This window comes from Dermacentor albipictus, chromosome 1 (assembly GCF_038994185.2).
Source record: "Dermacentor albipictus isolate Rhodes 1998 colony chromosome 1, USDA_Dalb.pri_finalv2, whole genome shotgun sequence".
NCBI classification, from domain to species: Eukaryota; Metazoa; Arthropoda; class Arachnida; order Ixodida; family Ixodidae; genus Dermacentor; species Dermacentor albipictus.
Window position 1 is genome coordinate 82,776,158 of NC_091821.1, and position 26,811 is coordinate 82,802,968.

Sequence of the window (26,811 nt, forward strand, 5' to 3'; positions counted from 1 at the left end):
CGTACAACTTGGAAGGAAACTGGCTCAAATGCAAGCAGAATGAACAAATACAGTCGAACTCGCTTATAACGATAGCGGCTTTAACATATCTATTATAACAATGGGAAGTTGCTGCACCGTCAACTTTTGTATGTTTTCCATGGTGAAATAACCCGCTTACTACAGTGCCCCAAAGCTGCATTATCGGCTGTAACGATGAAGTCTGGCTGCTGGGTGTCCGTGCTGAAAGGTAGTGAAATGTGAAATCCTTGAAAAGAAAAAAAGAAAACAAGAAATTTGAGCTGCTGAATGATGGCCCACTGCCCCAACGGCCACCGCACGCTCATTTTCCAGCCTTCTCCTCGTGCCTCTCTCCCATCACCCTTCGACCCCTCCAAACAAGAATGGGCAGCGTCTATAGCTCTAATTCGTTCAACCCTCTGAAACATGAATGGACCACACCAACTGCGCTGCTCTCGAATTGCTCGCTGGTTCCTCATTCAGTGCAGTTCTGCAAACAGCTTAATCGCTTGCATTCATCTTTGTTGGTTGTGTCGAAATCATTCCTGGCCATGCTATTTCTCAGCCTCGTTTAACTCACCGCCGAAATGGAAGATGGCCGATCCGCCCGCTGATCATTGGCAATGCACAACATTGCTGGTGGAAAGAAAGCGCATGGCTATAGATTTGGAAAGTAAGTGCTTCTAACCGATGAGGCGATCATTGCAAACGTGCTTGCATCAAATAGCGACGGTCATGACTGCAGTTATGATGCGGTAGGGCAGGCTGCTTCAACGTTTTCCTCGCAGGTGGCCCGGCAGATGATTCAGTCCATCCGGTGCTTCATTTTCGCGAGGAACCTTCTGCTTCACTACGTGGAGCACCTGGATGCCTTGGAGAAGGATGTCGACAAGCTTCGCGTAAAGCATGCAAGGCTGATGGACATAGGGTTTTCTCATGCAAGCCAGTGAGAAGCATGTGGAGAGATACTTGTGGCGATCTTGCCGCAGCATTTCTTCCAGATTTCTCAAGCTGACAGGCTGCCATGGCAACCTTCTCGCATTTTTTAAAAAGCCCCTATTGGGGCCACCACAGCGATGCCTTGGAAGAGCTCACATATCGCTCGCCACCCATGACCCCTCTTTGCAGTTATGGCAATGCCATTCTTTAACATCGACAGCTGCGGCGTGTTACATGCGATCGGAGTGCCCAGGAAGCAATTTAAAACAAGTGAGCACAATCAGCAGCTGGGTGGAGGAAGGTGGTGGAGGGGCACTGTACTCCCTGCCATTATAGCTTTCTCACAGCAGCTCTGCCATCCCCCTATTTTGATTTTTTCATGCAACCCAGTTATAACAATTATTGGTTATAACAGTGGAATTTTTGTGGCACTTTAATATTGGTATAAGTAGGTTCGACTGTACATAATAGAAAAAAAATCAGGACATACCGTCTTAACAATGGACGTCACAACATGAAAGATTCCATTGTAGATGTGATGGCCATTGACTTGAAATGCTAGTCTTGCCCTGACCATGTCCAACGGGTAAGTAGTCACTGCAGCAGTCACACCTGTGCATACCATTGAGAAGACTTGCAACCAAAGCTTCCAGCATAAGTAACTCTGAAGGCTAAAGAGCTGTCGCAAGAGTGAGATAGGTACTACGTAAATTGTTTGTTGTGCTGCTATCTTTTAAGAGTAACACTTGACTGCAAGAAAGAATTAAGCCACAGAGGTTCGGTCTCGCCAATAAAAATTTTTAGCTGTCAGTGTACACCAACACATATAGGTAACAATAGTTTGTACATACAAATACAACTTATTACAGCCCACATATGCCTCTTAGAACCTCCTGGCACTGCGCCCATAATTCTCTCAAACATTCACTTTCTGCTAAATGTATTGCAAATTATTGAGAAAACACCAGATGACAAGGATCATTGTGCAATAGCCTGACACCCCAGTGAGGGCATAATTGTGCCTATAACTGCATCCTTGCACAACCAACTTAGTCAATTAATTCACACCCTTACTTTCAGCACCCTTACTTTGTTGACACCTTCAGAATGCCAACTGGGACAGCTAAAATTAACCACACACATGGAAAGAAATGAATTTCTAACATTAGTCTCCTTAATGCATCATAATTACTGCACAGACCTGCACATGAACCAGCCACAAACTTGCTTGCATGGGAAGTATTTTCAAAGGTGTTCCGTATAACCTGAAAATAATTTTAAGGCATGGTCATAAAGGCATTAGGATGAGATGAAAATGTATAAAGAGGTAAGAGCTGCATGAAACATTCTTGGATTTGACTATGCCTTTGACATGCAGCCAGAACCATTTGGCATGGGCTGAATGCCATTTGTTCAAGACAAGAGGCACTTAACTATATAGCTAGCAGGCTTATAGATCTTCTCGTGACATTTCTCATAGATCGCTCTATTTTACAGATATAAAATTAAAGCTCTTAAATTAAGAATGATTGAACATTTACAAAACGATGCAGTTTTAGGAAGTGAAACTAAACATGAAAGATGTTCCAAATTGTCACAAAAATAATTCTGCGAGTTCTGTATCGACATATGACAGTTTTAGTTTGACATATTTAGCGTAATAGTAGGCTTAGTGGAATAGCGGGATCGAAATGCACATGTGCATAACAACCCATATAACATACGCACACTTTTTTTTTTCACATTTAAGGTTACCGTCTTTGCGTGGCTTACGTAAAACATGGCGGCGGTTCCAGGCGCCTGCTTTGAACTTAACTTGGCATTGCTATTGTAGAATTTACCTCGTTCAAAGCAAATGACTGTAAACATCTATCGCTTAGCCTCAGGCCTCTTCAACGACAGAGCATTGTAGGTAATGCTGCGGAGTTTTTGAGAGTGCTTCTCATTTCTACTCGCGTCGAAGCCTAATGAGTGAAACTTCTGGGTTTGCAGCGTCATATCAACAAAGTTGGGATATAGGCGCAATGGCATATGGCTTCCAAGATTGGTACGCCACAGAGGCCATGGTTGACAGCTTGTACCGATTTCGCCACGTACAAATAAAATATGCGCCCGGCTTTTATTGCGCTACCCATCGAACATTTTGGACGCACACGCAAAGCATGGTGAATAGATAGAATCACTTAGGTGCACTATGTATGCAAAATTTAAAGCGTAATAGAATATGTTGTGTTTCACATGTAAACTATGCTATCACATTATACTAAAACACGCTTCCTGCAAAGTTAGTTTGCAGAACGGCAACACTATTTCTCTTAGCCCAGCTGTTACAATAATGTTAAACTAAAACTGCCTATAGAAAAAGCATTCTTGCGATTGTGAACATCAGAAAGTTCCACTGCTAGTGAAATATGTACTAAAGATGAAATAAAGCAGGAAAGAGGTATTTAAAACTACAAATAATGAAGTGCACACAAAACACCTGTAACAACACATAGCAGATTAACAAAGGAGAGAGAAACTTACTCGTTTGTATGCTTCAAATGAAAGAAACTGTACAGCAGCATAGGGAAAAATACGGACCATCTGTGCTCCATTGCCTTTGTATAGCCCAAGGAATTGCTCTTTCTGCACTATGCCCTTGAGGCCAGAGAATACACCTGCATTTTCATATACATTTTGAAAGAGACTTAGCAAGCAGTTAGCAAGCCACCTTCTGTTTACAATAAATTAAGATTAGAGAATAAAATCAAGTGTACTTCATACCATAATGCTTGTAGTGGCATTGGTGACCCTGAAGAAGTATCTTGATTCTGTCCAGTGGAGCTACTGTTGTCTTGGCACACATGCCGGCCACACCTAGAATGTTACAAAACATTAGAAAAACAAAAGAAAGAAATTGATGTCAGCGTGATTATAAAAACATAGAAAGGCCTTTGGCCTCAAGACCGCCTCATGCTGACGAGCGGGAAATTTTATTACTGAATCATTTCTTACATTTATGAACATTTCCAATGCTCTCATACAGCATGATACATCCTACTGGGACCCAAAGACAAATCGGGGACAATCAGTTTTCAAGTACATGGCAATCTTTTCAGATCTTTTCAAGATCTCTATGTACACTTCGTGCACTTCCCTCAAGTACATAGAGATCTTTTTAAGATCTCCATGTATTTGGAGAAGGTAATTCTGTTTGCTCGTGTTTGTTACAGTAAATACTGTTTTTCTTTGCCAAAACAAAGATGAGCAATAACATGGTGGCTTGGCATGCCAATGCTACATAGTACTGTATTTTCATGTCATATTGTGGTATACGAAAGGCTCCATTTGAAGCACTCCACAAAATGCAGGATATTATGCTTGTGAGCGTGGTGGCAAACATGGTATACCTTCAACATTAATTGTTTTAGTAAAGCAATGTACACATCTTATTCAAACTTGTAGCACAGGTTCAATCACAAGTGGGTCAAGATGTGTGCACCACATTTTAAATATAATTTTCATGAGTGCTTTTTGCTTTTGATGCGCATGCCAACATAGTACAATTGTGCACACTGCACAAGAAGAGGTTTTGGACAACTCAGTATAAAACCACAATAATTTTTAATTCTAGAAAGAATATTGCTGGCTGGGTAGTACAATGTAACTGATGTACACATAGCTGGTGTAAGTACAAGAGCATAAAATATAAAATATCCATGAGAGAAACAGATTTTCGTCTTTTATTGTTTACACACTGCAGCTGATTAGACCCCAAGAAGGTGAGGCTGACACATAAGGCACAATATGCAAGTAAAAAAAAATATGTTTCCTATTTGCAGGCCGGGCATGGTGATGCACACGCGGGCCCTGGCTAAGCTTAGTAATGAATGCCTGGGACCAGCCTTGGAACCACGGGCCCAGGCCAAGAAATCAGGCTTAATAATAATAATATTTGGGGTTTTACATGCCAAAACCACTTTCTGATTATGAGGCACGCCGTAGTGGAAGACTCCGGAAATTTTGACCACCTGGGGTTCTTTAACGTGCACCTAAATCTAAGCACACGGGCGTTTTCGCATTTCGCCCCCATCGAAATGCGGCCACCATGGCCGGGATTCGATCCCGTGACCTCGTGCTCAGCAGCCCAACACCATAGCCACTGAGCAACCACGGCGGGTAAGAAATCAGGCTTGTGCACTGCTCTACTTTGAATTAGCTGTGTATTACCTTTGCATTACCTGCTTTAAGTGTAAGTAGGGGTGGACGAATATTTGAAGTTTTGAAGACATATTGAATATTACACATTAAATTCGAAAAGGAACTATTTGGTAGCTTTTAATATTTCAAACTAACCAAATATTTTGCAACTTTTAAAGTCTTGTTACTGTTCGCCCTTTGCTTAAAGTATCGCAAATTACCAGAAGCGAAACAAGGACATCTGTTTTCGAAGGAATGCAGAAACAAAATGGATAATTTGTTTGTTTTCGGTTACGCAGTGGACGTTATGGCAGTCGGCGAGTTCTGCTCGTTTATTATTTAATATTTCTGACAGTCTAGTCGTGTACCAGTTATCATTTGGGCGATGACCAGTGATGCTCTTCTAGCAACGGCCCCTTTTATATGTGTCTATGGCACATAGACCCTTTAGCAGCTTAATATTTTTTCTTCAAAATACTTACTACAGCAGAGCTTTTATATGCTAGGTTCTGGCGGTTTGTGTGTGTAGGTAAAAAAGATGGCACCCACCCCAGAACAAGAAGATCTAAAGCATAAAGCGAAAGCGTATTGCCGGGTATGCCCCAGCTGTGTTTAATCACGAGAAGTGTCAAAACATATTGTGATAAAAAGAATATTGCAACAAAAAAAGTAAGATCGGAATAGACACTGTTTAAGATGGATTGCAATTTCATGCCCACAACCATGTAACCTTATCTCAGTTTCTTTCTACCTGTGCAATGGGTAGGCCGAGTGCTGCAAGGACTGTGGAAGAACAGCGCACCTACAAAGAACACAGTCATGAACAGAAGCGGGAATGTGTGCTGTGACTGTGGGCACCATGTAATCGGGATCAAGATCATGCCGTAAACGCCAAGCGTATGCACCTTTGGTTGGATCACCCCTACCGACTTTGCTCCCATAGTAATTGTGGGTGATGTCAACATAGCCGTCTCTTGGCCAGACGGAAAGTTGTTTGTGGCGTTTCTCTTGTAAAGGTTTGGCACTCAATGTTACACAAACATCAGTGTGCCCACAACGCGTCATTGGTAATGTATAGACCTCACATTGACCAAGAACCTTTCCAGTGTCGCCACAGAGTCACTGGCCTTATATCATAGTGATGGTAAAGCCATAGTCACCTTGATGACCAAATAATAAATAAAAAAGCAAACAAAAGAAGGTTAAAGCAACAAAAGCGTGGAGTATGCAATTTAATAAAACGACAAAAAATTTGTGAAAAAACGAAATTCGTTGTGATATGTGTCTCATTTTCAGTCAACATATTTTAGCAACATATTTATTAGCAACATATTTATCGCCATACATACAGCTCAGCTGGTAATCCACCTTCACAGAGTGGAATGGCTCTGAATTTTTTCTGTCGGCAACCATTTATACAGCATTTTGCTAAAGCTACGTTTCATACAGCAGCCGTTCATATTGAAAAACTTGTTTACAAACAGGCTGTAAAAACCTTGAGAGGCTTTTTACAATGTTTTAATGACATGAATCTCGGTAGATATTTTCCAACATATTTACGTAAGCGGCTTGTATTTCTTGATTACGTAATACCTCTATGACTGAATCTAGTGAATCTAATGAAGTGACTGTATCTCTAGTAAATCAAATGCCTTTTTGTAATCTATGAAAGCCATATAGAGAGGTTGATTGTACTCTGCGGATTTCTCTATTATCTGATTAATTACATGAATGTGATCCATTGTAGAGTGCTCTTCCTGAAGCCAGCCTGTTCCCTTGGTTGGCTAAAGTACAGTGTTGCCGTTATTCTATTGCAAATTATCTTGGTGAATATTTTAGACAATACTGGGAGTAAGCTAATGGGCCTATAATTTGTCAATTTTTTAACTTCTCCCTTTTTGTGGATTAGTATAATGTCTGCATTCCCCCAATTTTCTGGGACCTTTGCAGTCAATAGACACTTCGTATAGAGAGCCGCCAGTTTTCCAAGCATCATGTCTCCTCCATCTTTGATTAAATTGACTGTTACTCCATCTTCTCCTGCCACTCTTCGCCACTTCATGTCTTCCAACGCCCTTCTGACCTCATCGCTAGTTATAGGAGTTTCTGTATTCTGTTCATTACTGCTTCGAATGAAGATATCCTGACTCCTCTGGGTACTGTACAGGTCAGCATAGAATTCTTCCGCTGCTTTTACTACAGCTTCAAGATTGCCGATGATATAACCCTGCTTATCTTTCAGTGCATACACCTTGGTTTGTCCTATGACGTTTCCTTCTCACTGATTTCAGACTGAGTCATTTTTTACGGTTCCTTCAGTCTTTCTCAAGTTATAGTTTTGAATATCGCTTATTTTCACCTTGATCAGTTTGGACAGTTCCGCGAATTCTATCTTATCTCTTGAGTTCGACACTTTCATTCTTTGTCGTTTCTTTATTAGGTTCTTTACTACTTAGGAGAGCTTGCCTACTGCTTGCCTTGGTGCCTTGCCTCCCACTTCAATAGCTGCCTCTGAAGCCAGCCTAGTTACAGTTTCATTCATTATCTATACGTCATCTCCATCTTTCTGTTCTAAGGCTGCATATTTGTATGCAAGTACCAGCCTGAATCTGTCTTTTACCCTTACTGCCTCTAGGTTGACCTGTTCCTTCTTGGCAAATTTTACTCTTTTTCTCTTCAAATTGAGGTGAATCTTAGCCCTCACTAACCTATGATCACTGATCTTTACCCTACCTATCACTGCTACATCCTGCACTATGCTGGGATCGGAAGAAAGCATGAAATCAATTTCATTTCTTGTTTCACCATTAGGTTCTGTTCTGTTCAACTTTCTGTTGCTACGCTTCCTGAAAAAGGTGTTCATTATTTGCAGCTTATTCCTTCCTGTGAATTCTACCAGCATCTCTCCTCTAGCGTTTCTAGAATTGACGCTATAGCTCCCAATTGCTTGTTCACCAGCCTGCTTTTTCCCAACTTTTGCAATGAAGTTGCACATTACTGCAGTATAGTGAGTTTGCACTTTTTGCATCATTTATTCAACATCTTCATAAAACTGTTCTATTTTTTCATCATCGTGACTGGAGGTTGGAGTGCAGCTTTGTACTACCTTTATTCTATACCTCCTATTCAGCTTTATTATGACTACTGCTACCCTCTCATTAATGCTGTAGAATTTGTCAATGTTGCCCACTATGTCCTTATGGATTGGGAATCCTAACCCGTATTGCTTACCTGGGAGACCTCTATAGCAGAGGACATGGCCATTAGTCAGCACTGTATATGCCTCATCAGCTTTAATCTCACTAAGGACAATGATATCCCAAACAATGTCTCATAGTTCCTCAAAGAGTCCTACTAAGGTAGCCTCATTCAACAGAGTTCGGGTATTAAAGGTTGCCAGGGTCATTTCCACTGGCGGCCTATGCGGGTCCAGAGATTCTTAGCACCCTATGGAGAGTTACAGGTCTGACCACCGCCTTGGTCAGGTGCTCTGCAGCTGCTGGGGTCTGAGGGCTATGGGTTAACTGTAGGAATCAAGAGGAAGGGAGTGGCCGAGTGCTGCACTAGAGAGGCCAATTCCTGTTTTGGTGAGGAAGTGTCTTTGCTGAAGCTTAGTGGGCCTTCCTACCTTCCCACTCTCTCCCGGCACCTTTTGCCAGTGTCAGGCGTCACTCCAAGCCTGCAGATGTAGTGCACTGGAGGAAGTGAAATTCAAGCTCACCATCGTCAGATTAAAAATAGTATCATAGAAGGATTTGAACTTCCAACTATGGCAACCGAGCATCCAACATAGCTCAGTTAATTGGATAATCCTGTAGGCGGTGAAGCTAGTTGCTTCCTTCTTGCCTACCATAAAGGGAAAGATAAATAGCCACTTTCATTCAGATAGATAATGGTGATGATATGTGGTGTTAACAGTGCAAGGGCCAGGTCTGGCCAAAGAGTGCCATATTCTGATAGATGATGGAGATACTATGAATAACCTGGACAACCATCAGGCACAAAGAAAACATTAGAAAGTAAACATGAGCTCTGCACCCATCAATTAAATTTGCATGACATCGCTGCATCTTTTAGTGCAGCTGCAGATGCAAACAGCCCAGTACAGTCTTCTACGTCATGGACACAGGTGTTGTGTGCACTCTGCAATGCCAATTGTTTGATGCTATTCAAATAGCAGGTTCAATTTGTACATGTCAGAAATTGTAGTGAATGGTGGAGTAGCCAGTAGTTTTTGGTTGTTTGTGGGTGAGCTTTGACATGCCTGACCTTCGTGAAGAACATGGGCAGTGAAAAACTGGAGTTGCAGAAATTGTTGCAAGGCTAGGATGAATTACGTTACGTGTTTTTGTTGTGGGATCATGACTGTACAAGTGTAGAGACAAGCAAGCCTGCAGCCATAAAACATTGAGTATTTTATCTTGTCACACTGAGCGACTAAAGCGCTTTCAATTACATGCACCATGAGTTATGACGCATACGCTCAAAGGAAGTAGTGTGCTGCCTTATTTACAGGCAATTTGTGACGGCTATGTGGAACATAATTTCCATCAGGCAGTCACGATAACCACCACGCATGACTAGATATGCATATGTTCATTTTGGAAACACCATTTTGCTTTGCACAGTATGTATAAACCTTGTTTATGCAGACAGTGTGGGCAGCCTGAACACCACCACAGGCAATTTGTCATGGCTATGTGGAACATAATTTTCATCAGGCAGTCACGATAACCGCCATGCATGACTAGCTAGATATGCATATGCTCATTTCGGAAACACCATTTTGCTTCGCACATTACGCATAAACCTCGTTTACGCAGACAGTACGGGCGGTCTGAAGGTCTGAACACCATCTGTTATATGCCTCTATTTATGCCGTTTCCCAATGCAGTCACACATGCACGTGCGCGAAAGATTTGTTAGCTGCTTACGAATGAGCACTAGCTCTGCACGTGTGCAAAAATGAAGCGCAGTGGCCTTCATTCTAACTCGCGCGCTGGTGTTTATGGCGCACTAATAGATCCTAAACAAGAAAAAGTACTATAGGTAAATATGCCCTACAGGTGGCAAGAACATATGTGAAGAAACAAAAAAGAAAGAGGAGCTACTAGCTAGGTCGCGGGCTTACATTATCAAAATATCGACTGTGCCTGGATATTAGAAGGTCAATGACATGTACTGTTTATTTATGTCATCCGGGAAAATGGCTGCGCGCGTTGACCAGCTGAATGCGGAGTCCGAAGACTATGGAGTTTTGCGGAGACTAGTCTGCGCGTCTCGCAAGCAACATCAATAACAGCGACATGTCCGACGCTTTAGTTTGACTTAGGTGACAAAAAATACAAGGAGGCACTAAAGCCCACTGGCATGCTAACACAAAACGTAGTGGTTTAGAGAACGCACAGTCAGGTGCCTAGCAAGCGAGCTACCGGGTCGTCTACATTCTCCACAATAGGCACGCAATTCTAGCACACATTCTAGCTGCCTGGCCCACTGAGCGCCCGCCGGAATTTCGGCAGAGCGAACGGGGTCAATGTTACTTTTCAGGTAAGGCCGTGAACTTGACGTCCGAGGCCGCGCCGCCGTAAAACATGCAGCATGCAGTAAACTTGTCGCACTTCTTACGAAACTAAATATAATACTTACCACCAGCAAAGAAAGACTTGAGCAAGAAGTTTGGAGAACGCAACTCTGTTTTGTCGGACATCGTAGCTGAGCACTGGATCTGATGTTCAACACAAAGCGAATACTCAGGAAAGAACGATAAAATGCATCTTTGACCGAATGAGAGAGGCTGTTAAATGCTGCAGGCTAGGCTGGCCACGCCACTCGGCGCGTCTGCTACTTCCTTCAGCTGCTTATGCGCCATCTGTAGGCGATGTCCAAATGCCCAAACGACAGTCCCCTATAGGAACAAATACAGATCTCAAAGGACATGTTTGTACTGGTAAAGGGCGGCGGAATAGATTGCGGCAGATACGTCATAGATGTCAGGTTTTGAACACATTCCATATAAAAATTTATAGTAACTATAACGTCTAAACTATTCACATATTTATCTTCACTAAATAGAAAGCGGCGTAAATAAGTATCAATAGCTGATCTCCAAAGCCCGACATCTACATAATCGTCATACGCCTTGCTTCATTTTCTTTCTTGAAAACGCCGCGCCCGCTACTTTCCTGTCGGGAATGCTCTGTCATGCTGATAACGTGTATGCCGTTCGGTACGTGGCTACCGGCTCGTTCGTGTATGCGAGCCCGGTACTTCCCAGTCACGAACGGCATGCGCGTTATCAGTGTGACGCAGCATTCTCGACAGGAAAGTAGCGAGCACCGAGTTTTCAAGAAAGGAAACGCAAGCAAGGCAGATGACGATTATTGTTGTGGGACAAATATACGCCCCAAAGGGTGCAAACAGTTTTAGAGTGTAGAGTGTGGGACAAGATACGCCCCAAAGGGTGTACATTTTTCTAAGAGTGTACACTCTTAGAAAAATTTACACCCTTTGGGGCGTATCTTGTCCCACAACAATAATCGTCATTCGTGCTGCCCGGGTTTCCTTTCTCTAACGCGGCGAGCCCGGTACTTCTCAGTCACGAACGGCATGCGCGTTATCAGTGTGACGCAGCATTGTCGACAGGAAAGTAGCGAGCGCCGAGTTTTCAGGAAAGGAAACGCAAGCAAGGCACATGACGATTATCGTGGTGGGACAAATTTACACCTCAAAGGGTGCAACCCTTTGGAGTGCCCCACACTCTTAAAACGGTTGCACCCTTTGGGGTGTATATTTGTCCCACAACAATAATCGTCATCTGCCTTCCTTGCGTTTCCTTTCTTGAAAACTCAGCGCTCGCTACTTTCCTGTCAAGAACGCTGCGTCACACTGATAACGCGCATGCCGTTCGTGACTGGGAAGTACCGGGCTCGCAGCGTTAAAGAAAGGAAACGCGGGCAAGACAGATGACGATTATTGTTGTGGGACAAGATACGCCCCAAAGGGTGTAAATTTTTCTAAGAGTGCAAGCCACACAACGCTCTTAGAAATATTTACACCCTTTGGGGCATATCTTGTCCCACAACGATAATCGTCATCTGCCTTGCCCGCGTTTCCTTTCTTTAACGCTGCGAGCCCGGTACTTCCCAGTCACGAACGGCATGCGCGTTATCAGTGTGACGCAGCATTCTCGACAGGTTATCAGTGCTCGCAGCGTTAAAGAAAGGAAACGCGGGCAGCACGGATGACAATTATTGTTGTGGGACAAGATACGCCCCAAAGGGTGTAAAATTTTTTGAGAGTGAAGGAAACGCAAGCAAGGCAGATGACGATTATCGTTGTGGGACAAATATACACCCCAAAGGGTGCAACCGTTTTAAGAGTGTAACGCGCGTGCCGTTCGTTACTGGAAAGTACCGGGCTCGCAGCGTTAACGAAAGGAAACGCATCAAGGCAGATAACGATTATCGTTGTGTGGCAGAAGGGGCAAGCCAAAGGGTGTAACTTTGCCTACACTCTTAGAAAAATGTACACCCTTTGGGGCGTATCTTGTCCCACACTCTACACTCTAAAACTGTTTGCACCCTTTGGGGTGTATATTTGTCCCACAACAATAATCGTCATCTGCCTTGCTTGCGTTTCCTTTCTTGAAAACTCGGTGCTCGCTACTTTCCTGTCGAGAATGCTGCGTCACACTGATAACGCGCATGCCGTTCGTGACTGGGAAGTACCGGGCTCGCAGCGTTAAAGAAAGGAAACGTGGGCAAGACAGATGACGATTATTGTTGTGGGACAAAAAACACCCCAAAGGGTGCAACTGTTTTTAGAGTGTACACTCTTAGAAAAATATACACCCTTTGGGGCGTATCTTGTCCCACAACAATAATCGTCATCCGTGTTGCCCGCGTTTCCTATCTTTAACGCTGCGAGCCCGGAACTTTCCAGTCACGAATGGCATGCGCGTTATCAGTGTGACGCAGCATTCTCGACAGAAAAGTAGCGAGCGCCGAGTTTTCAGGAAAGGAAACGCAAGCAGGGCAGATGACGATTATTGTTGTGGGACAAATATACACCCCAAAGGGTGCAACCGTTTTAAGAGTGTAAGAACAGTTTACACCCTTTGGCTTGCCCCTTCTGCCACACAAAAATAATCGCCATCTGCCTTGATGCGTTTCCTTTCTTTATCGCTGCGAGCCCGGAACTTTCCAGTAACGAACGGCACGCGCGTTATCAGCATAGAACAGTTCACACCCTTTGGAGTGCCTCTTCTGATAACGCGCGTGCCGTTCGTTACTGGAAAGTTCCGGGCTTGCAGCGATAAAGAAAGGAAACGCATCAAGGCAGATGACGATTATTTTTGTGTGGCAGAAGGGGCAAGCCAAAGGGTGTAAACTGTTCTTAGAGTGCACAACAATAATCGTCATCCATGTTGCCCGCGTTTCCTTTCTTTAACGCTGCGAGCCCGGTACTTCCCACACTCTTAGAAAAATTTACACCCTTTGGGGCTTATCTTGTCCCACAACGATAATCGTCATCCATCTTGCCCGCGTTTCCTTTCTCTAACGCGGCGAGCCCGGTACTTCCCAGTCACGAACGGCATGCGCGTTATCAGTGTGACGCAGCATTCTCGACAGGAAAGTAGCGGGCGCCGAGTTTTCAGGAAAGGAAACGCGAGCAAGGCAGATGACGATTATTGTTGTGGGACAAATTTACACCCCAAAAGGTGCAACAGTTTTAAGAGTGCAGTCACGAACGGCATGCGCGTTATCAGTGTGACGCAGCATTCTCGACAGGAAAGTAGCGAGCGCCGAGTTTTCAGGAAAGGAAACGCAAGCAAGGCAGATGACGATTACACTCTTAGAAAAATTTACACCCTTTGGGGCGTATCTTGTCCCACAACAATAATCGTCATCCGTGTTGCCCGCGCTTCCTTTCTTTAACGCAGCGAGCCCGGTACTTCCCAGTCACGAACGGCATGCGCGTTATCAGTGTGATGCAGCATTCTCGACAGGAAAGTAGCGCGCGCCGAGTTTTCAGCAAAGGAAACGCAAGCAAGGCAGATGACGATTATTGTTGTGGGACAAATATACACCCCAAAGGGTGCAACCGTTTTAAGAGTGTATTGTGGGACAAATATACACCCCAAAGGGGTCAACCGTTTTACACTCTAAGAACAGTTTACACCCTTTGGCGTGCCCCTTCTGCCACACAACGATAATCGTCATCTGCCTTTATGCGTTTCCTTTCTTTAACGCTGCGAGCCCGGAACTTTCCAGTAACGAACGGCACGCGCGTTATCAGCACAGAACAGTTTGCACCCTTTGGAGTGCCCCTTCTGATAACGCGCGTGCCGTTCGTTACTGGAAAGTTCCGGGCTCGCAGCGTTAAAGAAAGGAAACGCATCAAGGCAGATGACGATTATCGTTGTGTGGCAGAAGGGGCACGCCAAAGGGTGTAAACTGTTCTTAGAGTGTAAGTGTACACTCTCAGAAACATTTACACCCTTTGGGGTGTATCTTGTCCCACAACAATAATCGTCATCCGTGCTGCCCGCGTTTCCTTTCTTTAACGCTGCGAGCCCGGTACTTCCCAGTCACGAACGGCACGCGCGTTATCAGTGTGACGCAGCATTCTTGACAGGAATGTAGCGAGCGCCGAGTTTTCAGGAAAGGAAACGCAAGCTAGGCAGATGATGATTATCGTTGTGGGACAAATATACACCCTAAAGGGTGCAACCTTTTGAAGAGTGTATATTTGCCACACAACGATAATCGTCATTTGCCTTGCCCGCATTTCCTTTCTTTAACGCTGCGAGCCCGGTACTTCCAAGTCACCAACAGCATTCACGTTATCAGCATGATAGAGCATTCTCGACAGGAAAATAACGAGCCCGGTGTTTTCAAGAAAGGAAATGCGAGCAAGACAGGGGACGATTATCGTTGTGTGGCAAATTCGGCAAATATACACGCAAACTTTTTTAGAGCGTAGCCACTTTTGCTTGCCGACATTTAGGCAACACTGGTTGGTGCGGTTGCCGTAGTTGGCGGCAGTTGGGCAGTTGGCGGAGGTTGGCGGCGTTGACGGCGGTAGTGCCGGTGGACGGGTGAAAGGGGGTTGTCGTATTTGGCGGGACTTTTATTGCTCTGGAATGTAAAAGTTCTTAAACCAAAATTTGCCGAGTCTACGAGTAGCCATAACGACTGGCAGCCAAGAAAAATTGAAGGCAAGGTACACATATTGTGTTTATTAGCAGAAACTCAATATTAGAACGTGTTGAAGAAACTGTCGAGGTGAAGTACGCGTTGTCAGCCATGGGGGCGATTTTTTGCTAGATGAGTGCGACCCTTCGGAAGTACCATCAGACTGATCAATTCTCGGCATGCTTTTGTTGTCTTGAAATGATCTTGGAGGAATTCTCTGTGCTGACTGCGCTCGCTGCACTGTGTTCAGAATTGCTTGGTAATTTTTTCCTACAGGTTAAAGAAAAAAAATGGCTGTGCAAGTGCTCACACCTTTTGAGAAAGTTGCCGTGGAACAGGAGTACCGTAGACAACTCGGAGGTCTGGTAAAGACGCTGCACTCGGCGAGAGCTTCATCAAGCGTTATGCTTAGCGCCAACACCGCAAGTAAGCTCTTTCAAGAATTGGACAGCTTATATGAAAGCTTACTTGACCTGACAGTTTTGAAGTTTTGGAGCATTCTAACTCCTATGTTGTGAAGGTTTTAAATGTTACACTGTTGGAAGAAGCAAATTATTTCTTGCATCTGGCGGAGTAAAAAAAACTACGATTGCGTATGCCAGGCAGAAATACCAAGCTACGATGATGTTGGCCCGGCTAGGGGGTTGTCTAGAAAGCCGTCAAGCGGCCCTGTATCTCTTCTGGCATTTTTCAGAGAATCCAGGCTTTTATACCGATAGTAGATGCGGCAGCGCCACGAATAGAACTTTTGCCTTCTCCATGTAAAAGAGCCATGCTAATAAAAAAAATTGTTCAGTTTCTGCAGATTGCAACGATGACAGTGTTTGCTTGTACTCCTACATTCCACAAGTTCAGAAACATTTCATTTTGGATGGCAAGATTGGTGAAGGTGCGTACTGCAGCAGTAAATGATTATAGTGCAACCTGACAAATATAATGCCTGCTGTTGTTTGCAGGTACATTCAGTCATGTCTACAAAGCAAGACTGAAGTCAAGTGCAATGCACATGGAATTCGCCATTAAATTTTTAATTCCTACGAGTCACCCTTCTCGAATTGCAAATGAACTACAGTGCCTCAGACTAATTGGGTAAGAGAATAAAGTTGTAGCATTACTTCTCCAAGCCATCTTCAATTCCACTAGTGCTGGTGTAGTGGCATGTATTGTGTTATGCATTCCCGGTCTTAAGCAAGGTAACAGTAAATGTGCTCTTTCTTTAGCCAGTGGTGTCCAGGTGAGGAAAGGTATGCTTTACTAACAGCGTAACACAGTATTGATGCAGCGTCAAGAGTTTTTGCGAAACAGTTTTTACCACTAATGTGGTAGCTGGGATGTCAGTGCAAGCAACAGAGGAGGTTTTGTTTCCTTCCTCCAGGGTGTAAGCTATCTGTAAATGTGCTATTTGCTCTTGTAAGCCACTTGTGTGCTCTGGGACATTTCCCTTGCTATTTTGCCATTTGGTTACTGTCGGCATGAACATATTGCATTCACTTACATTCATATTTCTAAAGGATGCACTTGCATGCTTTTTATTTATATCTATAGAAAACTGCATGCTTGTATGGCAGTATAATTGCTATTGCATTTTTAGCAGTCAAGAGAAACCATATTCCTAACATTTGTGTGGTCACTGCTTCTGCTTACACTTTCTGTTGGTCACACGTAAAATTGGTGCTATCTCATTGAATTTGCTATTTAGCTATTGAGTCACAGCTATCACAAGTACAACTTTGAATTGCCTGCTGTTTGTTAATTTAATTCACTGCCACTTTTTATATATACTTTGCTCACTTCTACTGTATAATGTTTTTTTGAAGCGCAACAGGTAATGCACAGTAATAGAGTGAAAAAAAAAAAAAGACGAGACAGGCTCTCTCTTCAAATTTTGTGCATTAGCTGTTGCACTTCAAAAAAAGATTCTGTGTTGAGCACCAACCAACTAGCCCGACTCGCCATCTTGTTTCACTTGTGCTGGGTTGGTTTTCTTGCAGCTGTTTTGCACATTATAAACTTGTTGCACAACTGGCAGATACCTGTAAATATGTTAACCCCATAAATATAGACTTTATTGAGCAGAATGTTCTACTGGCAGTGTAGTAAATTTGTGAATGTATCCTGGGCACGAGCAAACAAGTTTAGGTGCAGTGAAAATGGCTGAGGTGCGAAAACTGTTCTGAGCTTTGTGTATACAGCCTATGTGTAAATGTTTTCGTTGCACTCATGATTTGCAAGGTTTTTCTTTTTTCTCAACTCTGCCCTTTTTGTGCTAGTGTGGTAATGAGTGAGGTAATGTAGGTTAGAATTGGTATAGGTAGCTTGCATTATCGTCATTGTAGCCACCGTGTTGGTACACCAGTATGATAAGAACCTGTGTAAACAGTAATAAACATGAGCACAGGAGGGCACATTCCTAGTGAGGCAACTACATTGTGCCAGGGTTCTGCGGTTCTGGCACAGATCGCTGCACCTCTGTCATTATGAAGCAGATTACTGTTAAGTTTATTTCCCTAAAGGCCCCCATTTCAGGGAGTGTTACATAAGGGGTGGGATTATATTTTGAATAACAAAAAACAAACAGTGAAGATTATTTAACATTGAAGAGGATAGTTACGCGTTTTTGAAAAGTAGATGATGTAGCGATGGAGACGATGTCATACGGTGGGCTTTTCCAGTCTGTAGCTGCTCTAAAAAATAATGAAGCAGAAAATGTAGCAGTGTGCGATGGCGGACGGGCAACTTGAAATTGATGACTTGTGCGGTAGGATATGCGTGCTGTGGCTGTAATATACAGTGTTTGATTGAGAGAAGAATAAAAAAACTTGTGAAAAAGGGCGAGGCTAGCAATGCGGCGACAATAGGAAGGGACGGTAGTCCGGATTGTGCTTTCAAAGATGAAATACTGTCGTATGAATATGAGGAATGAATGAATTGGGCGGCATGATTTTGAATGGCTTCCACTGCTGTGATTAGATACGCTTGATGCGGGCTCCAGATGGCAGATGCATATTCTAATTTGGGTCTTGCAAGGGCTTTATACGCGAGCAATTTAACGTGTGGTGGGGCAAGGGTGGTGCTTTATAAAACAGTGTGTTTTGCTTGATGCTGAACTGATGTTACTGATATAGGGGCACCATGATAAAGTGGAAGAGAGGGTGACTCCTAGATTTTTATGATTGTACTAGTTCAGTCGATGTGTTAGAAATTGAATAATTGGAGCGATAGGGATTGTGATGGGCGAGATAAGAACATGAGTTTACATTTGGTAGGATTGAGGGATTGTTGGTAGTGCGTAAGCTGCACTGATGTCATCATGACTGCCATGTTGGAATACCAGCACGGTGAGAAGCTGCATCTGACGTTGCGTGATAACTACTTACAGTACCCAAGAAACCATGAAAGCTGCAGATCACCAGTTGCATTGCCTGCATGATTTCTAGACTTGTGGAGTGATCATCATTCTTAGTTTTGCTTTGGCTGCAGCATGCAACTCCACTGTTAATTTGCTGATATCTGCAACATTGCGGTGCTTTTTATTTTCGACCATCTGAACAGTGTGTCACAGGATAAGTGTGGATGGTCTTTCTCCTATTCAGGGGCAGTAGCAATGTCATGGATGTGAAGATGTGCTTTTTGCACAAAGGTCATGTGGCCATTGTGATGCCGTACTTTCCTCATGAGAAGTTTCCAGTAAGTGTTGCCTCAGAACTATTGTGTTACTGGCTCATACATTATTGTCTTCATTTGTGTCCTCTCACACTTGCAGGACTTCGTATGTAAATTGAGTGTCGCTGAAGTGCAAGAGTATATGACCCAGCTCTTCATTGCACTAAGAAGAGTTCATTCATTCAACATCATTCACAGGGACATCAAACCAAGCAACTTTCTCTATAGTCGCAAATGTAAAAGGTCAGATCATCTTGCCATTTCCTTTTGCAAGTTTTTCAAATTTAAATTGACTGCTGATGCTGCAAGGGAAACGTCTTAGAAACATTTTTGGTTTTGGTTCATAGGTTTTCTTTAGTTGACTTTGGCCTTGCCCAGCGGCTAGGTGGTGGGTCTAGTGACTCTGAACCAAAGCCACCAGGACCATTGCTAAAGGAATTGATTCCATCATCACAAAACCTCCCATCAAGAAAGAGAGCCAGAACACTTGACCAAGAAAACCAAGTATGGACTTCTCCATTATTGTCTCCAGTGAGAAGCTTTCATTAAATTTATTTCTCTTTGTTCACTCCAGAAAGCTCAAGTGAAGCGCCAGTGCCTGCCAGCACACATGGGGCCACCACTTCACACAATCAATGTGCATAATGTTGCAACAGCAGCTGGCAAATTGCAGCAGGCAACTACAGCTTCGGCCAAGCCTGTTTCTAAAGGGGCACTAAATCAAGCACGCCGCGGAAGAAGAAAGCTGTGCTGCTGCTTTGGAAGGAATGAAGTTTGTAACATTTGTCTTAGCAGGTATGCACATTGAGAAAATGTATGTTATGAGCAAGAGTTGGGTTCCTGTTTTAGCTCCATTAACTCTTTGAGTGTCCCTGATGTACCAGTTCGTTTTCGTGTTTTCTGTCCCTCCATGTCATTGACTTCAGATAGGAATGTGTGGAGCATACCAAAGAAGCATTTGCCATTATCCGTTCAATTTTGTTTTCCTTCTGCATAACCAAAAATAGCCACTGTGCTTGTTTTATAATATTCAAGAAAAGAACCCGATACTGGAGGTGCATCACCTCCGAAAAAAATCTAACACTCAAAGGATTAAAGGGACACTGAAAAGAAAATGTTAAGTCAAGCTCGATTGAAAGATTAGGCTTGTGTAATATCAAATGCATTCTTAGTGCAAACAGCTTTTGTAAGCGAGAAAATTTTAAAAAAGGAATGTTGGAGCTGCGTTCCTGTTGTGGACTATACCTTTCATGTGACGTCAGCACCAGCGGATTTACAGAAAGCGGCATAGAGGAAGGCCACATCTAGATTGTCAACTTGTACGTTTTGCGCGCACGGTTCAAAGTAAGCAGCAGTGGGAGCGTCGGTCTAGCCTGACTTAATATTTTCCTTTAGTATCCCTTTAACCTACCTGCTTTGCCGGTGTTGCATGTATCCAATACTAATGTTTCATATATGTAATAGTGAGTTTTTTTGTTTTGCAAATAGTCACCATTTTTGAGACAAACTATTTTAGCTATAAATGGAGACATAAAAAAGCAAGAAAAGCACAGGAGACGGGACCTGTCAGTCCAGGCGCAATATCCTGCAAGAGAAAATGACTCAAACGTTGCAGCATTTATGGAATTCGGTAGTTGTGAAGAATTGGTGGCATAAATTGTCTAGAAACTTTCAACTCCAATATGCCTAATGCATGAAATTCTGCACACATGTTCCAAATCAGCGTAATGTATGTTTTTGCAAAGTTAAACATCGAATTTGGTGTTCCACTTTGGATAGACGCATACTTGTGTCAGTTTCAGTAAACTTTTCCTGGAAAAGTTGTGTATGCAACAATAGACCAAATATGGCATAACTCTGAGCACTTTCCAGTAGGAGTGCTAAAATAGCGAAATTCTTTAATTGAATTGAATATATTTGAAAAAACAGCCTTCAAATATAATATAGAACATGGAATATTTTCTTACTTCTGGAAAATTCTAACTATACAAGTTCACTCGAGTTTATATAGTTCAAAAATGTTATTTCCATTACTTTATGTGTGCAATGGCACTTAATTGGTTGTGCAGTCGAGTGAGATGCTTGCAAATAGTAACTACTGAAAAGTGATTGCATCTGGTGCACCATGACAATCACAGTAATGAAACAAACGAAGAGCACTACTCCATGCACAAGCACGCAAAGTGTTGCGTTCGTTGAATTAGCTTAGTGTAATACTGCAAAACTGCATATCATTGTAAAGGATGCTAATATGGTGAGACTGGTTTAATAAGAAATTGATTCACTGAATTTGAGACCACACGTCTTTAGGCTGCATGAAGGCTATGCATCCTTATTAAATAACTGGAAATGATTGACCAGAAGTTATCTACTGTGTGCTGCCTTTGCACAATTGCCGTTGATACATTTGGAACAGTCTCCACTTGTATCAATTATATTCGAATAGTGAATTATTGAATCAAATAGCAAATGTTATTCAATTTGTATTTGAAATTTTGAACATTTGCATACCCTTTCGAATATTCACGCACCTCTGCTCTGATGGAAAAAAAGCAGAAAATGTCTTTGTACAAGCATGTGGATGAGGGGTTTTCAAAGTCTTCAAACTTCTCACCCACATGCCAATGTATTGTACATAAAGTTCTATTTATTACAACTGTGCATTTCTTCCTTTGCAAACATGACTGACTTGCTTGTGGTCTTCCTATATGTCTTGGTGCATACTCAGAATAGGGTTTCCAACTGCCCTGGATTTACTGGAACAGTCCCGACGTTTGCTCTCTTTATATACTGCATAACAATAAATAGACCAGATTTACTTTTTATGATGCATGACAGTCTGGTTGTGCATTATCTTTGGTCTTCTGTTGCATTGTCATAAACATAAAGGTAGTTTCATTTTTGTTGTGGTTTGAGCTCTCTTGTGAGCCCTAACCGTTTGCAGTACCTCTGTTACTATACCTCTATCCATATTGGTAGCCGTATTAGTCAGGCAACTATACTGCACCTTTCTTGTTCAAATGGCGACATGGTAGGAGTGAAAAAAATAGTTCAACTTTGTTGCATGTACAGACTGGCGGCTTCTGGCACTGATGGGGGGGGGGGTTGAGGGGGGGGGGCTGGGTAACACTGTCAGCTGCTCCCCTCCACTACACCCAACTCCCTCTGTGAGACCTCATCCACTCGAGAGTTGGCAACGCTAACTCAGAAAGAACTTAGGCTCTTCATCACTAAGGGTCGCATAACGTAATGATAATGTTCGTGTTCCGCTTGAGGTTTCTTTCGGGCACCTGTCTTCCACACTTCGTGCACGCTTTGGTCTCATTTTGTCCATTTTGCCAACTGCTTCACTTCTTGTCACTTATTCTGGTTGTTTATTTGGGCACATACTCAGTGGCCCAAGCTGTTGCTGTTTGGCAAGACAGCAGCAGTGGCATGCATCTGCAAAGCGGGGAGTAAAAGGTAAAGAATACTGCAGCCAAGGGTAATGCTAGGAAATGCTTCCATCAGTTACTGCAAGATGTTTACAATGTGTAGCAGTTATTCCAGTTCTTTATTCACTCTGCATTCTTTTACTTTTCAAATTCAAATTGAGAACTTTTCAAATTCTCATTCATTGACTATGAAAGTTATGTGTTGGCTCTTTTATAGAGCGGGTAAGCTGGTACAATGCCTTCACACTCGCTGTAGTTTTTTTATGTATAAGTACTAGATTGTTTGCTATGCAGTCAATATTATGTTGCAAGTTTGTTGTGACAAAAGTAAGGTCAAATGTCTGACTGCCTTTAGATGTACTGAATAGTGGTGCAAAATCTGCCACAAGTAGATTCCACTCTGCCTGCAACTGGACATCCTAAACTATGCAACTTGTAGTTGCATAGTTTAGGGTGTCCAAATTTCTAGTCAATCAGATTACTTGTCTTGCTGAAGCCAACATTTCAACAAGGGAAGAGAAGACCCCTTGTGAATGTTGGCTTCAGCGACAACTCTTGTTCAACCACTGTAGATTATTTCAAGACTCCATCTTCCTGTGGCTCTCTTATTTGTCTCTAGCATAACATTTAAAATCTTACTTTGATAGAAGTCCTTTTGCGTGAGCTGTGTGACAGCCCACCCTGTGGAAGCCCGCAGCCCTCCCAGTTGTCTGCTGGTGGAAGAATGACAAAAATGTGATTTATGGAGTAGTGTATTTTAATAGAACATAATTAAATATACATTCCAAATCTAAAAGCTCGCACTGTAGCTTCATTATCCAAAAGAAAAGACCTCCCCTTTGCTTTGGCTGCTTAAGAATGGTTCTATTATGAATTTGGGAGGACATTTCTCTAAATGTTAGACCATGCAGGTGACACTAAGTACGGTTGCACAGCAAAATGCAGGTAATAATGATATACTGGGAGATGTGGAAGGTCACAGAAAATGGTTGGGATAGCGTTATTACTAGCAATGACATTAGCAGTAGTATAGCATGCACAGTGTCAAAGCACAGAATTCTATAAGCAATATCTTAATGTTCATATAGGGGTCCAGTGCCAGAGGAATCTGTGTTTACTTGTCTCCCATTTTGCAGCCCACCGAAAAAACTTGGTAGTAAAGGACAGCTCGTCATTGTGGCTACTGTGGGCAGTTGTCTATTGGTGTGGTGGGTCCTGTTTGAGGGTTTAGCTCTATTCAAGTGAGAGAAGTGACTAGAGTAGTGTCCCAAATGGTAATTGGAACCATGTTATAGCATTGGGACAATGCTCTAGTGTACTGTGGAGTATATGGCACTGCAGTCTTCGGTGTGTCGAGCAGCTTGTAACAGGAAGGAGGAGGACTGGCGGGTGTACCGGGCATGTCTCAACCTAGCCTTCACCCTTTGGTACACTGATGTATGCAGAATGCACCATGCCGTTCCTCCTGCAGTACGAAAATAATGTATGGGATGTGGTAGATGTGGTTGTCATTGCACAATTTGTTATCCGAGTGCCAGGAGGCAGGACTCTTATCCAGGAGAAAGTTCACTCCTGTATAGTTGCTTGAGGACCGCAGAAACTGTACTGGCAAACACTGACTTGGAAACACAAGTATTTTGAGGTCTGCTTTCAGTTTCATGTTTTATTTATAATGAAAATGTGTGCGTGTTTATGAATGAAAAAACCCTGAACTCAAGCAAAAAGTGTTTGTTGGTAACTTCATTCATTCATTCATTATTGATATAAACAGGCATCTAAGTCTTTGCTTGATTTGGTGTGCGATTTTCAGTCTTTATGTGGGTGGATTTTAGCGCCATAACCATCTTTGAAAGTTCCTTTTTTTATTGTTAATGTTTAGCTCCGCACTTAAGCACTTGAGGCTTCTTTTACTGCCTTGCACTATTGCTTGTCTGGTCAATGCATCTTGGCTCCCTAGTAATGACGTGCTACTGCAAAACACTGTTGTATGAAATAGCCTACAGATGCTATTTGTCTATTTGAATGCATCAATCTATGCTCTGCAAGAACAGTTATTTTACATCTTTATTACATTAATCAGCCTCTATTGTTCCTTTGCACCTGCAGCAGTTTTGGCTTGCTTACTGCTTTAATTTGCAATGTGCAGGCCAGCTGAAATTGCCCCTCGTGCTGGAACTCCTGGTTTTCGCGCTCCAGAGGTTCTTCTGAAGTACAGAAACCAAACTACAGGTTTGTGGTCTACTAAGTGTAGCACAGTATATGTTTGGTGCACACACACAAAAAATGCCTGCATAATTTTGTGTGTTGTATTTTCAGCCGTAGATATGTGGTCAGCAGGTGTCATATTTCTCTCCTTGCTGAGTGGCCGCTACCCATTTTTCCGTGCCCAAGATGACCTCACTGCATTGGCAGAAATCATCACAGTCATTGGAAGCATTCCTGTGCAGATGGCTGCTGAAAAAATGGGTGAGTCTATTCATGTTCGTGACACGTCACTAGTATGGTCACAGGATAGGCTGTTACATTTACTAGGGCAGAAAACTTTAAAAAAAAAAATTGGCATGGAAATGCTAGTTTTCAGGGAGGGATTGTGCTTCAGCTGGAACTTAAAATGCCAGTCACAACAAAGCACAATATTTTGTAATGGATTTGGTATGTATTCTGCTAAATGGACCAGCTATCTCTGTGTAATGTAATTGAACTTCTGGTGGCTTGTGTAAACATTCATGCATTGCACTAAATCAAATGCCGATTGCTATTCTGTCACTGCACTTTCTTTCAATGGACCTTTTTTCCCTCCATTCCTGTTTGACAAAACACCTCTGTAATGAATTAAGTGGGACTTGGAATATCTTTTGTTGTAAAGGTCATGTCTCTAAGAGCAATAAATGCCATATTTACTTGCATAGTGAATGCACTTGTGTAATAAATGCAACCCTCACTTTTCCAATCAAGAAGCGTTTTTCTTCTTTTTCTCGCATAATGATCACACACTGAACTTGCTGCCGTGTAGTAGGAGATGCACGGCATGATTCGGCGTCTGATATGGCGTTCGGTGGGTGCAGTTGTGTCCGATGCCGTGTCGGACGATGACTCGTGCCTTGTCTCCTACTTTTATTGCGATAGCGATTACATGGACGCTTCAGACACATTTTTGCCAATGTCATCGCCACTGCCGTGCGCCGTATGGTGTAAGTGTGAGTGAAAGCACGCGAGGGAAGCCAACGATCGCGGTTCAATCTTGCAGGCCATCTTTTATCGTGCAAAAGGTCTCGGGGGTAGGGTGAGTGGGAGGGACGGCATCATTGTACTCTGGCAGCAACTGCGTATTGCACAACCGCGCCCGTGAGGCGCCGACGATCGCGACAATCTGCCGCGAACAGGGAAGAAAAGCGGGAAGGAAACACACCGTTTTCCCTCGTGTGCTTGGCACCTGGGGGGAGGTGGGGGGCGGTGTTTTACTCTAGCAGCAACTGTGCCTTGCGCGGCCGTGGCGTGCCTTATCTTTAAAGCAATCTGTGTCGGGGGCTGAGCGGATGGTGGCTCATACCTTCGTGTGTGCTGCGTTCTCGCCGCTCAGTTTGCGTTGAAGCGAATGTTTGAAAGTTTATACGGCCGATAAAACAACTATCCTTACTTCGTGCAGCTTTCTACACATATGCTATCGCAATCGATGGTTTGCATTTTGGGCGAAACTGACTCTTTTAGAGGTGACCGCGGAAAAAATAATGGCTCAAAATTTTACCCTGCATAATGAACGCACACCGCAAGCCAAAACTACTGCAGGTGCAAAGGAACAATAAAAGCTGATTAGTAAAAGCAGTATTAGCTGATTAGCTGAGAGTAAAATAACTGTTCTTGCAGAGCACAGATTGATGCAAATAGCATCTGTAGGCTATTTCATACAACAGTGTTTTGCAGTAGCATGTCATTACTAGGGAGCCAAGATGCATTGACCAGTCAAGCAATAGCGCAAGGCAGTAAAAGAAATCTCAAGTGCTTAATTGCAGAGCTAAACATTAACAATAAAAACGGAACTTTTAAAGATTGTTATGGCGCTAAAATCCACTCACATAAAAAGTGAAAATTGCACACAAAATCAAACAAAGGCTTAGATGCCTGTTTATATCAATGAATGAATGAATGAATGGAGTTACCAAGAAACACTTTTTGGTTGAGTTCAGTGTTTTTTTCATTCATAAAGAAACACACACATATTTTCATTATAAATGAAACATGAAACTGAAAGCAGACCTCAAAATACTTGTATTGTTTCCAAATCAGTGTTTGCCAGTACAGTTTCTGCGGTGCTAAAGCAACTATACAGGAATGAACTTTGCCCTGGATAGAGTCCTGCCTCCTGGCGCTCGGGTAACAAATCGTGCAATGACAAT

At 42.9% G+C, this 26,811-nt stretch overlaps 2 protein-coding genes across 3 annotated transcripts in view; one reads left to right on the forward strand and one right to left on the reverse strand.

Annotated features, from left to right (window-relative positions):
• LOC135907456 (solute carrier family 25 member 16-like) overlaps window positions 1-10,972 on the reverse strand; it is a 37,934-nt gene extending 26,962 nt beyond the window's left edge. The window contains exons 1-5 of the mRNA XM_065439150.1: window positions 10,771-10,972; window positions 3,706-3,798; window positions 3,466-3,599; window positions 2,141-2,204; window positions 1,430-1,551 (exon numbers count right to left, since the gene is read on the reverse strand). Of these exons, the coding sequence (XP_065295222.1) occupies window positions 1,430-1,551; window positions 2,141-2,204; window positions 3,466-3,599; window positions 3,706-3,798; window positions 10,771-10,831 (474 nt within the window). The 5' untranslated portion in view covers window positions 10,832-10,972. The remainder of the gene's footprint in view (window positions 1-1,429; window positions 1,552-2,140; window positions 2,205-3,465; window positions 3,600-3,705; window positions 3,799-10,770) is intronic.
• A 4,166-nt stretch (window positions 10,973-15,138) lies between these two features.
• The window catches only part of LOC135907457 (cell division cycle 7-related protein kinase-like), a 28,068-nt gene continuing 16,395 nt past the window's right edge, over window positions 15,139-26,811 (forward strand). The window contains exons 1-10 of one of the 2 annotated variants that reach the window (XM_065439152.1): window positions 15,139-15,343; window positions 15,597-15,746; window positions 16,117-16,209; window positions 16,277-16,409; window positions 18,914-19,007; window positions 19,084-19,226; window positions 19,331-19,487; window positions 19,558-19,778; window positions 24,564-24,646; window positions 24,734-24,883. In XM_065439152.1, coding sequence (XP_065295224.1) covers window positions 15,611-15,746; window positions 16,117-16,209; window positions 16,277-16,409; window positions 18,914-19,007; window positions 19,084-19,226; window positions 19,331-19,487; window positions 19,558-19,778; window positions 24,564-24,646; window positions 24,734-24,883 — 1,210 coding nt within the window. In that variant the 5' untranslated portion in view covers window positions 15,139-15,343; window positions 15,597-15,610. Of the gene's footprint in view, window positions 15,349-15,596; window positions 15,747-16,116; window positions 16,210-16,276; window positions 16,410-18,913; window positions 19,008-19,083; window positions 19,227-19,330; window positions 19,488-19,557; window positions 19,779-24,563; window positions 24,647-24,733; window positions 24,884-26,811 lie in introns of both variants that reach the window. The other variant, XM_065439151.1, reaches the window with a different exon arrangement.